The 14,540-nt window shown below is 33.0% G+C and overlaps 1 protein-coding gene across 1 annotated transcript in view; it reads left to right on the forward strand.

Annotated features, from left to right (window-relative positions):
• EPHA6 (EPH receptor A6) overlaps positions 1-14,540 on the forward strand; it is a 930,608-nt gene that overhangs the window by 622,396 nt on the left and 293,672 nt on the right. The window contains exons 7-8 of the mRNA XM_025376846.1: positions 12,701-12,748; positions 13,158-13,320. Of these exons, the coding sequence (XP_025232631.1) occupies positions 12,701-12,748; positions 13,158-13,320 (211 nt within the window). The remainder of the gene's footprint in view (positions 1-12,700; positions 12,749-13,157; positions 13,321-14,540) is intronic.

The raw sequence follows: 14,540 nt of genomic DNA on the forward strand, positions 1-14,540 counted from the left end.
GACTATGCATTGAGTTGAGCCAATGTATTTACAACAATCAATATATACAGATGAAATTATCCAACTTTGAAAATGAGATTTCTGCCTGACCAAGGAAATAGCAAGCATTACTAGCACCCCAGGCCCCTAAATACATACTCCATGAATATTAACATGGGCAACATGGGTGACCTCTGCAGAACAAGGCTCTTCACTGTCGTGGAGTTATCTTTTACTCTAAATTTAACTTATGGCTTCATCATAGGTATTTTTCTTTCTTTCCAATTTGATTTTAAAACCAGCGTAGGTTTATGAGTAGGTAAATTTTTTCACTCTTTGATAATAATGCAGATTAACATAATGTTTCTGTAAAACGACCTTGCTTTGCCTTGAATTACTCTGCTCGCATTTAAAACTATCTGCAAATATTTTCACATTCAAATGTTTAATTTTAAACATCTTATTAGAACTACAGAAACCTTTTGTGTGTGAAGGTGTGGGCTTCAGGAAGCTGTCAATTATTGCAATGTATTAGTATTATATTACTTATAGTTGCTCGGTGATGAGATATTTAGTTCCCAGTTATAGTATCTTGACAAGCCTATATTTTATGTTATTTTATTATAAATCTTGAAGCATACATTTGATATCTTCTGAGGGAATTCAAAATCAGTAATGAAGTTAGATCATTATTTGAAAATGTTGGGTTATTTAGAGCATAATAGGATAATTTTTGAGTCAAGACTATATAACTTATTATAAAGAAGGTTAGAATCTTTATTTTGGGGAGGAGAAACTGGATTTCTTGAATGCTTTGTAGCTTTGTATATCAATCTTAACAGATATCTGCTTTCATTTTGAACAATACAAATATATCTATATCAGATCACAATTAGGGCTTACAAACAAATATGAAAAAAAATTTAAAGTTCCACCATGATGACAAAATATACTTAAATGGGGAAAAAAATGAAAAATAAATAATTACAGATTTTTGTCCCCTGTCCTAAATGAGGGTAAGGAATTCCCATGCTTATATATTTAAATGAATTTCTGCTGGATTTTCAATGCAAGAGGCAGCTCTTATATTACTGTGTTTTGTAGCTGATTTGGACAAATGTATGACTTTACATATATTCACAAATGATACTGTTTTTCAGTGAAGACATTCTTGCAAAATAATTTTTCATATTTTACAGGCAATTTCACTCTAGTGAAAACTTACCCTTCTTATCTTCCTTATTTACTTTAATTCTGTTGGAAACTCTAGCAACCAAAAGACAGTTTTGGATGCCAGTCAACCAGCATTTGTTCTCTGGTAATTTTGTTTTCAAAGAATTTTTATCTGCTACCTTTTATTATTCTTCACCTATCCTATAATCCAATTAGCACTATTGTAAAAAAAATTCAATGCACTATATTTCTTAAATAAATTTTATTGTGTATAATTAAGAGATACAACAAGTGTGTTCAGCCCGCAGCCCACATGCGACCCAGGATGGCTTTGAATGCAGCCGAATACAAATTTGTAAACTTTCGTAAACATTATGAGTTTTTTTTGTGTGTGTTTTTTTTTGTTTTTTTTGGCGATTTTTCTTTTTTTAGCTCATCAGCTATCACTAGTGTTGGTGTATTTTATGTGTGGCCCAAGACAATTCTTCTTCGTCCAATGTGGCCAGGGAAGCCGAAAGATTGGACACCCCTGGTATATAACATGATGTTATGGAATATGCATGATTTTAAAAAGTTACTGTAGTGAAGCAAATTAAAATATCCATCTAGATTTTTCTTTTTGAAACAAATATTATTTTCCCCACTTTTGTTGTTTTTCAATCCACATCCAAAATTAGATGTAATTAATCAAAGGGCCATGCACGTGTTGCCATTCTAGTTTTCTGCCGCTCCATTCTGCCATGTTGTTATAATGATTTAACTTTGAAAATGTTCAGTTTGACATTTGGAATAGCATTTATATTTGAATAAATCAACATATGTGTATTAATGTTTCTAAAGATGCTTAGCGTGTTATTTTCTCTCAGTGGCATTTGTTGCTAATGCTAACTTTTATCATCAAAGTTGTTTTTATCTAGCATTTATGTGGCTGTTTTATTACTTGACCTAAACTACTGACATCGGCAGGGATTTGGAAACTCTTCTAAAAATGCTTAAACTAAATGTAATACTCAGTTTTTTGGTGGTGTTTTTGTTTTCATAGAAACAGGGTCTCACTATATTGCCAAGGCTGGTCTCAAACTCCTGGCCTCAAGTGATTCTACTGACTCTACCTCCCAAAGTGCTGGAATTACAGGTGTGAGCCACCACACCCAGCCTCAAATTTTCTTATAATGAATATAATTTTTCCTCTTCATTTTCCCCCTTTCAAATCATTTTATCTACCCTCAGTACTCCAATAAATATGTATTCTTTAAAAGTTTTGCTCTCTGCTATTTATATTTCTGATTTTTTTTTCTATCTGTATATTGTTATTACCAAATTTATACATGATTTTAAAATTCTAGTAAATGATCTAAAACTTTAAGAATGAACGACAACTTAAAGTCGTTGTTTGACTATGATATACTTTTAATAAATACTATTAAGAAATGTTGGAATGAAGGCACTTTCTTCAGGGCCAGGTATCAAACTTGAAGCATTTAATTTAATGCTTCAATAAAACATTGAAGCATTTAATGATGAAGTTGAACATCATTGTTAATATTTATAGAGTGGTAAAGCACGGAAGAAAAATCTGTAGCTCATCTATCTACAGGTAGGCTACATGAAGATAGACGAGAAAGTTGAAACTGAATAAATATCAAGAATATGTATTAAAAGATATTTCAGCACAAATCTTAGTTTCTGTATAGCATACTGTTTATAAAATATTTTTGGCAAATAAAATCTTGGACGTTCTCCACAATATTCCTAAGAAAACAAGTACATTATACTGATACAATATTATTACATTGAACTTGTGGAAGCACTATATGCTAGCAAAAGTAATTTTTCTCATCTCCCATTTGAATCATCAATTTATGCCAATATGTTTTAAATTTCTCTAATAATATTTAAGAATTTAAAAGCTAAACTTATAGAGCAATTAATTCACTCGTTTTTTTAATTCAATCAATTGGACAATATATCATGAGAGCCTACAATATGCTAGGCATACTGTAGTAAGCAGTCGGAATATAAAGGTTAAAAACCAAGTAAACACAACGTTTTTTAAGACTTGTCAAAGCATCTGCAAATGACCTTAAGGCACAAGTCTATCATTGCCCTGAAATAAATGCACCACCTATTGACAGTTACTCTTAAAAGAAAGAAACAATGTTACATTACACACCTGCTGGATCCTGTTAAACATTTTACATATTATTTTGGTTTATCTTACAACAAACTTGATCCTTTGATATAGGTATAACCTTTCCAATTTTCATAGATGAACTGACTACAACTAGGACTATTGGTCTCATTCTAGCACCAGTATTTTCAAAAGATCACACTTTAATAAATAGGCCATTTTCTCCAACAGTAAATATCACCACTATTTCAACCAGTTCATTATCTATATATAAGTTATCTGTTTTATGAAAATCAATTACGAATGTTTAATTACAGATCAATATTCCTATATCATCGGTGTACTTCTGTGCCATCTCCTACTACTGTTCAATATTTAATGTTCAGGAATGCATTAAATATTCATTTTAGGTGAAACAAGGTACACATCGGTAGGAATATATGAAAATAGTCATGAATGCATTTCAAAGTGATTTGGGGTTATCTGCAATTTTGGATTACTGCGAATAATCAAGAGTTGATTGTAGTAAATTATAGTAGTAGAATACTTAATGATACGTCTCTAGAAATGCAGTCAAAAAGTAGTTGTGTACATGGAATAACTACTTCTACATTTTTCTTATACATATTTGTAATTTTGCCACAGCAGTGGCTAATGTTTACCTAAGAAAAACATTTTAGGGCACCCTACCCACTAGCTTAAACCACCAAGGAACTTCTTAACCCTTTCTACTCACCCCCAACATTAGAAATTCCCTCTTGTGCATTTTAATGAATGCGAGAAAACAACTCTCTTGGTTGCCAACAACAGAACCCAGCTGCCACTACTATTTAATGTTGTCAAAATGCAGAATCCAAGGCAGAGTGGAACTTCCCAACCTCAGAAAGGCAGGAACCAGGAAAGCTAAGTTTATTCAACTTCAGTGACGTTTCTTCGTCATGGGTTCAGCGAAGTTTCTCACCATGGGTTCAATAACGAAAAGAATTCTATAGTTATTCTAGCTTGCTCTTGTTTCTGGGACAGTTGGCCAGCCCCATCTTACGTCACTGGTAAATTATAGTTAGATCTGGTTATAGGAGAATTAATGTGAGCTGAAAGCTATCCTAATGTGTGCCCCTACGTCAAAGGAGCAATTTTAGTAGTTCAGTTCCCAATGATATGTGACCAGAGCTGCAGTAGGTACACCTTATGTTAAATGGCTTAGCAATTCCTTTGTGGATATCAATCAATTGGCGTTACTAAATACTGACTATGCATCCAGCACTCCTTTGTTTCATTTTGTTTTGTTTTGTTTTTTGAGGGAAATGTAAACTACATTTTTCAGGAAATTGCAGCCCACTTGAGGATGTATATGGACGCACATTCAATAAGTAGAGGAGGGGACCAAATGGTATAAAATTAAGTGCTAAATGCTGGTTAGAATCAAATAATTTAAAGATTGTTTTATTTAAGATGTCTAATTTCCTTACTGTGTAAAACCTTTAAAATATTGAAATACCAGTCTCATATTCCTTGGACAGTTTTTATCTGTTGGAAATATAAGGCAAAATTGAGAAATATATAGTCATACTCGAAGATTATAAAACATCTTACAGACACTCTCTAATGAAGAATTTTCTAAAGAGTTTGGTTTCCTCAATTGATACAGCATATTGCTCCTAAAATTCTGAAATTTTACTAATTATTTTTAAACACTTAAAAGCATTCATACATATTGATCTTATATCAGGACAAAAAACTTTCAACCACTTTCCTGTAGCAGAAATAATTATTTGCAAACCATTAACAAAATCGGAGAAATAAAAAAAAAAACACCACATCTCCAATCTATTTATTTAAAATTTTTAATGTTATATTAAATGATATATTAAAGCATAATAGACAAATTATAAACTATTTAAAGTGAAAGACATTGAGATCCTCACATATCTAAAACTGTGAAATATGACCAATGCAGGAAAACAAAGTAATTAGAAGGAATGAGCAAGTGTAAAATCAAAAATTAATGAAATAGAATCACTAATGTTTGATCTGAAAATCAAAAGCTGGTATTTTTTAAAGATTGATCAAATAAACAAGCTTGCCTAAAAATAATAGGAAATGTTATTTACGTATGGAAGAGATTTTTAATACGATAAGACTATATGTAAATTTTTATCAATAAATATAAAACAAATATAATAATTTTCTGATAATTAGAAAAACTGAATAAGAAGAAGATCTGAATATAGCATAAAATAATTTTAAATGATAGTCAAGTGTCTACTACTGACATGGTCCATTTCAATTAAGTTTTCAAAGAACAGATCATTCCCATGTTGTGTCAGTTATTCCAGAACATTAATAAGTGGAAAGTTTCGCAATCAATTCTCTAAATATAGTATAACCCAAATATCACGAGATTGAAAAAAGAAAACTGTAAATCGAGATAACTTGTAAGTATATGTTTAAAAATTTTAGCCTGAAGTATTATCATATTGAATTCAAAATTACAATAAAAATTCTAATATATTATGAACTGTTGTTAACAGGAAAGGTTTATCTTAGGAATGCAAAGATAGTTCTGTGTAAGTATATACTTTTTTGAGGAGAAAAATGTAAAATTCACTTTGCAACAGATAAATTGTTTTATAACATCCAGAATTCATCTCACATTTTAAAAACAAAATACAGACAAACAAAACTATAATGTAAGAAGAAAAACTCCTCAACTAGACATCTGCCAAAAACCTAAGTCAGACATAATTACATTTAACCATAACACCATTAGGACCTGTTCAATTAAAAAAGAAAAGAAAGTGTTTCTGCTTTTCCATTACTCTGCAATATTGTGCTAAAGCATTGCAATAAGACAAAAAAAAAAAAAAAAAAGAATTTTTTTTTGTTCCCACAGTAAAATATTATAGATGGAGTTATACAGGTCTTATATACTTTTTTGGATATATTTAGGTATTATAAGGTCTCTGTTACTGTAGTGACTAAAATATTTAAAATGTAATTGTAACTGGTCATTGCTAGTATACACGAAAACCACTGATAATTTTATGTGGACTATGTAACTGACTTCTCTTGATTAGTTCTAAATTTTTTTTAAGTTAATTCTCTCAGAGTTTCTAAGTAAACATTTCCAACTAGCAGAGAGAAAATGATGATTTCTTTCATTCAACCTTTAAGAGAGACATTTTCTACATATATTTAAAAAACTGTTATTTTTAAGTTTTGTAAGATAATTAAGTTATGCTTTACAAAGAATATTTTTCTATACTTTGTGATTTGACTAGAGTAGAATAAGATTTTCTCCAATGAGTTTTTAAAAAGGAGTAGATTAAAACTTCAGATGAATCAAGGCAACTTAGAAACAAGAATAAATATGGATGAGTTTTTATGACTATAAGCTCTTTTATCATTATTCCTATTTTACAGAAGTGGTATAACTTAGTTCAGGGGTTCACACATAACTCATTCTGATACTCTATTTTGTAAATTTTGAACTGGAGTGCACTCAGAGTTGATAACTATTCAGGGATTGATTTATTCTAATTAAATGCTAAAAGGGACTGAAGAGAGCTGGGCACAGTGGCTCACGACTGTAATCCTAGCACTTTGGGAGGCCAAACCGGGAGGATCACTTGAGGCCAAGAGTTCGAGACCAGCCTGGCCAACACAGTGAAACCCCGTTTCTACTGAGAATACAAAAATTAGCCAAGTGTGGTGCCTTGTGCCTGTAGTCCCAGCTACTTGGGAGGCTGAGATGGAAGAATTGCTTGAACCCCAGAGGTGGAGATCATGCCACTGCACTCCAGCCTGGGCAACAGAGCAAGACTCTGACTCAAAAATTAAAAAAAAAAAAATAGACTGAAGAAGAAACCAGAATATTCACATATTAAATATACAGAAGTCTGCCCTTTCCAAGAACAAATATATTTATGTTTGCCCCTACAGAGCTTGAGAATCCACATTAGTAATCAGAAGATTGAAACATCAAAGTAGAGATATGAAAATATTAAGGACCCTTTCAACCAGAATATGATGACTATGTGTACCCAGGTAGAACTCATTTTTAAAAGGACCAACAGAATAAAGTTCGCTGGGTTCAGTGTCTATTTCCTTTGGAAAGTAATTGTCAAATGCTGACCAAATGTAGTATTCAAACTTTTATTTTTTCAGAGCCATGTGAAATACCTTCCTTTAATTCAAGTAAAAGACTTTCAGCTTTGCTAATGCCGTAGTTTAGGCAATAAGATTTTTTGAGAGCCTTTCAAACTTTAGGTTTTTAGGCCCCGCAATTCTTGATTTATCCTGGCACAATATCCTTCTGCAGATAATAAATCATGTTCTAAATGTGGTTTTAATTTATTTATTTTTGTTTATTTTGAGAGGATTATCCTGGAAACATCTCCACAGTCTGATGAATGTGAGTGTATATATTTGTGAGTGTGACAGAGAGGCAGGGTGAGGAAGTCAAACAAAAATGGAGAGAGAGAAAGGATGTAAATGACTTAGATGACTTCTAGCAGAACCATTAATATCTATTTTTTGATGTTATTTTGTTTCTCAAACAATCTATAGCTTCAGTCCTCTAGCCAGTAGAACAAGAGCTTTACCACTGTCTTAATTAAATCATCCCCCAAAAAAGAAAAGATTTGAATAGTAGAGTATTATTATTATTATTATTATTATTATTATTATTACATATTAATAGCACTTGCACCTATTACTGTTATTTTCAAATGGGTATGACTTAAAGCCAGGAAGTTACCTTTATACATCAAAACTTCTAAAAGAATCTCCTGGACTTTATTAAACAAATTCTATTCCCAGGCTTGAACCATAATACTGTATATCCCATGCAAGACTGGGTGATTTATTTGCCTCCTATATTACTTAATATCTGCCTATATGACATAAAATCAATAGAAAATAAAAATAAAGGCAGCATGCATGGATTTGTTAACCTGAATAGAAATAATTTTACCTTTGAAATGTGTATTTAAACATTTGGTGTTGAGAATTTTTTTCCAGTTGAGGAACTAGTTGTTCATATAAACATAGTCTAATGATTAGGCAACAAATCATTACTATGTGGTCCATAAGCTGTGTTAAAGTTACTTCTAGTGCATAGATGGTTGAGAACATAAAGTGTGGAAAAAAACTACTTTGGCTCAGTCTAATCCATAGACATATATACTCGGGACATATTTGCTTAAATGGGGTGTAGTGGAAAAAGCAAAACTTAGATGGAAGCCAAGTTGTGTGACTTGCTTTGCTAATTTGCTTATTCTTTCTGGACTAATTTGATCATAGATAAATGGAAATAAAAATATTACCAGTTCTTATTTCACAAGACTATTATGAGGATTAAATTTTTAAATGTGTATGAAAACACCTTATAAATTGTAAAGCTCTACATAAATCATTGTTGTTATGATTGTTGTTATGTCTTTAGATATATGTGTCTAGAGAATAACTTAAAATATAATTTTAATCATATATTTAATCCAATTAATTTAAAATTAAAAATAAAACAAAGAGGTGACACCTTTTAGAAATCCCAATAGGCCCAAAGACTTTAGGAGTAAGCGAACCAGCTAAAAGATAACCACTGTGCTGGTCTATTGAATCTATTCCCATAAACGGAAATGGTAAACCCAAGAGAGGGTGATGAGGAGTGGTGACGATAATTCACAGCAGAAGGGAAAACACCTGCATTTCTGACATTTAAAAAATATCGAATTGAAATGCTAGGTAGAACTTTGGTGATTACGTAAGCTACACCTAAAAAAGTGCTCTAGAACCTTATACATACCATGAGATACAATGAGTTCCTGTAGAGTGAATGAGTCTTCTAGAGGAGTAAATCAAAACCTAAAAGGTAATTTGACAGGGTACATAATAGAAGCAGAATCAAGATAATATCCAAGACAGGAGAACTCTAACCTGGAATTCTCTCCATGCTATCTTCTATTGATACAGGTCCTGTTATCTCTGACTGTAGAAAGATACACCATAGGGTCTGAACACCTGAGCCTATTTCTTTTCACTAAGTTATAATTTTCAGACTGAATGCTAACAGGTTCCAGACTCTAGCAAGAGGATCCCTTTTAGTTACCATGAAAAGTTGACACCTCTAAAAGTTGACACCTATAGAGATAAAGCTAACTTCAGTATTTCTGGTAAATGAAAGGTTCAGTGTGACAATATGATTCCCAGAAAAGCCTGGATTCTCGCATCTTGGAAGGATCAGTACCTAAATGTAAGTGCCAGGGTCTTCCCATGGGAAAAGAATCATAAGTAAAAGTCAGTATCTCTAGAGAACAGTATATGCCTGCCCTGTTTGACAGTGCTCTACGTCCACACTATTTGGTTCTGAACTATTATTTTGCTTAATTTGGATACAAATATATCAAACAGGAATTGTATATGTTTTATTTTAGAAAATGATACAACTAAAAATGTGTTAAATTTTGTTGCTTCTCGATGATTTTTTCCCACAATTGGTGCTATTTTCTGTACTCATCCAAGAAGTTGTCTTGCTACAAGCTGTTTCACTTTCAGCCAGCAAGCATTAGTGCACAAGATGGCCAGTGCTCTCAGCCAATGAACATCCACTGCACTATTCACGGTTCAGTTGCTTTGCAACCCATGGGACTATGCCTTTGGAGGTTCATTTTATGCTATTTATTTACTCCCTGATACCATCTCTTAATCCACAAAAATGTGCGATAGTTCTGGATCTGCCACAAAAAAAATTTTAATCATATTTTTAGATATTAACAAGTACTTAGAACCAATTAATAATACATTTTATGAAACCTTATGAAGTATAACTATGGCAGTACTTAGCATGAAATCTGTAAGCTTAAATTATATATTTGAAAGAATGTGCTGATATTGAGTTAAACATGAAACATAAGAAGTTAGAAGACAACATAACTAACAAAAAAGAAAGTAGAAAGAAGAAAGAAAATTTATAGTAAGAACAGATATCAAATATAATAGATTAAAAAAATAGGAAAAAGCCAAAAATGTCTTTGAACCTCTGGAAAGCTTGATCATGAAAAAAAGAAATTACAAAAATAAATAATATTAAGAATGAGAAGAGGAATTTTATTACAGATTCAGCAAAGATGAGAAATAGAACTTTATGAACAATGGAATATGTTCCCTAGCTGAGTTGAAGATTTACGTGTCATACAGCTAGCAGTGCCATCATGGTACAAACTCCAGAAAAGCATGCCAACATACCCTATCTAAACTATTCGAAATTCAGCCTGCCAGGATGGAGAAAGCATCTCAATGGCTCTGTGGCAAAGTGTGGTCTCTACCTGGTGACAGCACCTTTGAATTGGAGTTGATGCATCAGCAGAAAGGCAACTGGCCAAAATTCTGGGACGATAGTGTCCTACCTATGCATAACACAGATAAAAGCTAACTTGGTTTCCCAAGAGCTTAAAAACACCAGGAGGAGAGAGGTCTGCTGTGTACTGTGAAGAATTCTTGTGACTGCTTCTTCCTGGACCCTCTTCCTCATCATGTCAGCAAGCTGCAAGACATAAGACAAGGCAGCAGCACTCACCAGTGGTGAGTGATTCGGGCTGAAGAACCCTTTAAGTACACTTGCTACTGTTGGATTTTTATTCCAAGGATTTAGCTGCAGGTACACTTTTGTATGTAACAACAAAAATGCTAAAAACTGCCTGCAAAAGGTGTCCTTTATTCCCTATAACTTCACTGAATAGGAAATTACTATTTAGCTATCTTTTGGGGAAGCAACAAGGATAAGACGTGTAATTATCCTGGGGCCATTCTAAGAGTAAACTTTTGAACCATATCTTCTCTCTTTTGGGATGAGACTAAATGCTTTTTTTCATTGCTTTAAAGTTCTTATCTCAGTCATCATTTCACATTGTGAAACAGCACTCAAAATGCACCATAACTCTTATGTTGTAGAAATTCTGTGAAAAGTAGCATATTCTCCTCTTGTATATGAGATTGAAAAATCCAAATGTTCTAGAAATTCCTGCCAGAAACAATGTCTTTTTTTCTAATAGCTCACAAGAATTTTTTCTCCACAACATGTGTTTTAAGCCACCTAATTATAAACGCCTTGATATGAGCAAGCTCCTACATTTAACCCCTAACAGCTCATTGTCACCACCGATGATTTATAGACTTTATTTGCTTGTATTTTATGCTAGGTTGATAAATATTTATTTACTTTCTAATCTTAAAATCACCTAGAGATAAATATAAATTGCAGTTTTTTGGTATTGTCTTTTTTTTACTTAAAATGTTGCTGTTCTTAACTCATTTTTTTCTTTGTACTTTATGTTTAATATGCAGTTTTATTATTTGGGGTATAAATGGCAAATTCAGTTCTTTAGCTAGACACAGAATAACCATATAGCATATAAAGTTCTGACAAGGAAGGTCATAAAGTTTAAAAATGATCCTTAAGATAAGACCTTTTTCTGAAAAGTAGCTTAAGAGAAATGATTTTCATAGTTCTAAATCTTAAAGCGTCACCAGCAAATACATGAAGCTTGACACATTCTCCATATGTGTACATTTTCATACCTTGTCTTGTTAGTTGGGAAGTTCTCCTAAATAACAATGGTTTTCCGGCAAACACTAGATGAAATTTTGATGGGAATATTATAGACAGAATTTAAACATCAAATGGATGATTCAACTAGTGACCTTGAAAGTCATTTTTCATCTCTGAAAATCTCTAGGTTTCTTATGAGAATGGTGGAAATTAACTTGAGGGCCTGTTGACCTAGCTTGACCTATGGCTTTTGTTTACACAAATGCATTTTTTTCCAGATACCCTATTAAAATATCATTGTAAAGTTATTGAAAAATAACACCGTACAAAAACAGTGTAGGTTTAATTTGTCCCCACTACCAGCATATTGTGGACAATCTCTTACACAGACAGGTAAAATGAACTGTCCTGTTCTGAGGTAGTGGGCAACAGAGATCATGTAACAAATCCTGACTGCCTAGATCATCCAGAAAGCCCTGGCAAGTTCACTTCCATTTAGTGAAGTGAGATAATTTGGCAATTCATGCAAGAGACTGAGAACCAAGCCTCCAGCCCTGCCTGATTCTGCAGGTGTGGTAAGTCTTTCATGCCTTTCTGTGTCTCCAGTGCTTTTCCATGGGCAGATTATTTGTAAATCTACTTCACAATCACTATGTAATTAATATATGTTTAAAAATAAACTATAATACTTAGGGGAGGAGTCAATTCTCCCTTACAGGAAAAAATTCATCATTTTATTTCCTAAATTTGACTCAATTTCCGGTTTTACTACTGGGGAAACACTGAAGTACAGCACAAAGTAATTGACTTCAGGATGAAAGATTTCAGACTTTAAAAAGCAATTAATTTATTTCTCCTTTCACCCACAGGTCTACCCACGGATAGCGCCGGCATTTTGGCACTACCTGCGGGTAGAAGTGAGTAGCTGGTACTTGAATTCTCCCACCTTTGCTCCTTACACTCTGCTGGTGTGGTCTGATCTGATGTGCCCATTTTGCTCAAGATGCAGCTGCCATTCTATGTAAACATATTCTCACACCACCACCATTTCTTAGAGTTGGGTCAGGAATCTAAATCACCAAAAATACAAGTTCAGTGTATATAAGACTAATCATGTTTCTTAATAAATTTCCAAATAGGACCATATCATATGCATCGTTGTGATAACTAAATGCCAAATTATGGAAAACCATGCTGATGACACTACTATGTAATCAATACTTTGAGTATTCAGAGCATAATTCCTCAATTAAACTTTGGAATATTTCTAGGAAAAGGTAGAATAACTCCGTTTCATTTCCTTTCTCCTTTTTTTCTGTCCCCCAGGAACATGAGCAGCTGACCTACTCTTCCACAAGGTCCAAGGCCCCCAGTGTCATCATCACAGGTCTGAAGCCAGCCACCAAGTATGTATTTCACATCCGAGTGAGAACTGCAACAGGATACAGTGGCTACAGTCAGAAATTTGAATTTGAAACAGGAGATGAAAGTAAGTTTCACGCAAGGATATACAGTAAGATATGAATTTAGTATCATTCCAATTTGACCTGATATTTAAAAATCAGGTGTCCCATGTTTTTAATAGTTCATTTAAATGAGAGTTTGTTCATGTAAATACTCACACAGTCATTTCAGTTAATACTTTGTGTTATCATTAAATGCTTTCATGAAATGCCTTACTCTACCACCATAGTAATACGGCCAAAATGTGGCCCTTTATGCTGTTACACAGAGTCTCTATGGATGCCTAATAGTTCACCAGTCCTGGCATCATGATATGATCCTAATGAAAACTTGGAAGAGAATAAAGCCATGAACAAATGATTTTAGCATTTCAGAATTGTGCAGCTTTGGCCTTTTATCTCAGGTCAATAAAAACAGTGGTCAGGAGATAAACACCACTGACATGTACATTGTAAGTTTAAGTACGGATATATGGGCTTCATCAGAAACCCACATTAATTCCGGAGCCTCAACATGCTGAAAACCAAAATGGGAGGTGAAGGGAGTGAGATGTTCCAATGTCATGTAACACCAGCTTTGAGGTCTTTTATTCATTCTAAACCCAGCTTTACCAATGAACTCTTTTTGGCCTTCAGAAATCCATCTTACTGCTCTTTTTGTGAGAATAGTAGGGATTGCTTTTGCCAGACATCTTTATGAAAAAGTGTCCAAATATATAAGAAAAATCTGTTTCCATCATTGTTAAAATACTGTATTCATATAATAATTCCATAAAAGTAAATTTATTATAGTAATTTCTTATAGATAACAATAATAATAGCTAGCATTTATTGAGCCCCTAAAAATGCCTAAAATGACATGAAATATTTTACATGGAGTTGTTCATTCAAACCTTTCAACATCCAGTGAGACAAGTATTATTTTTGTAATTTTACCTATAAAGGAGTTGAACAATTTGCCCAAATTTAAGCAACTGGTACGAAGCTAAGCTAAAATTTGAAGTGGAAGCATGTTTTATTCAAAGGCCTATGCTGTTAGCTACTCCACCATCCTACTACATCTTATCATTTGTATTTTTATGAAGTGTCTTTTGTAAGACCATGAAATAGGCCATAGTTTCTCAGTTTATTACTCCCTCAAAAAGAAGCTACTTGGGTTTCAGATCTGTGACAGAAGGAATATTTTTGTTGTTTTACGTTGATGAATAGTATTCACACATAAGAACTTCTTCGTTACAATTATATC

The sequence above is a fragment of the Theropithecus gelada genome, chromosome 2 (assembly GCF_003255815.1).
Source record: "Theropithecus gelada isolate Dixy chromosome 2, Tgel_1.0, whole genome shotgun sequence".
NCBI lineage: Eukaryota > Metazoa > Chordata > Mammalia > Primates > Cercopithecidae > Theropithecus > Theropithecus gelada.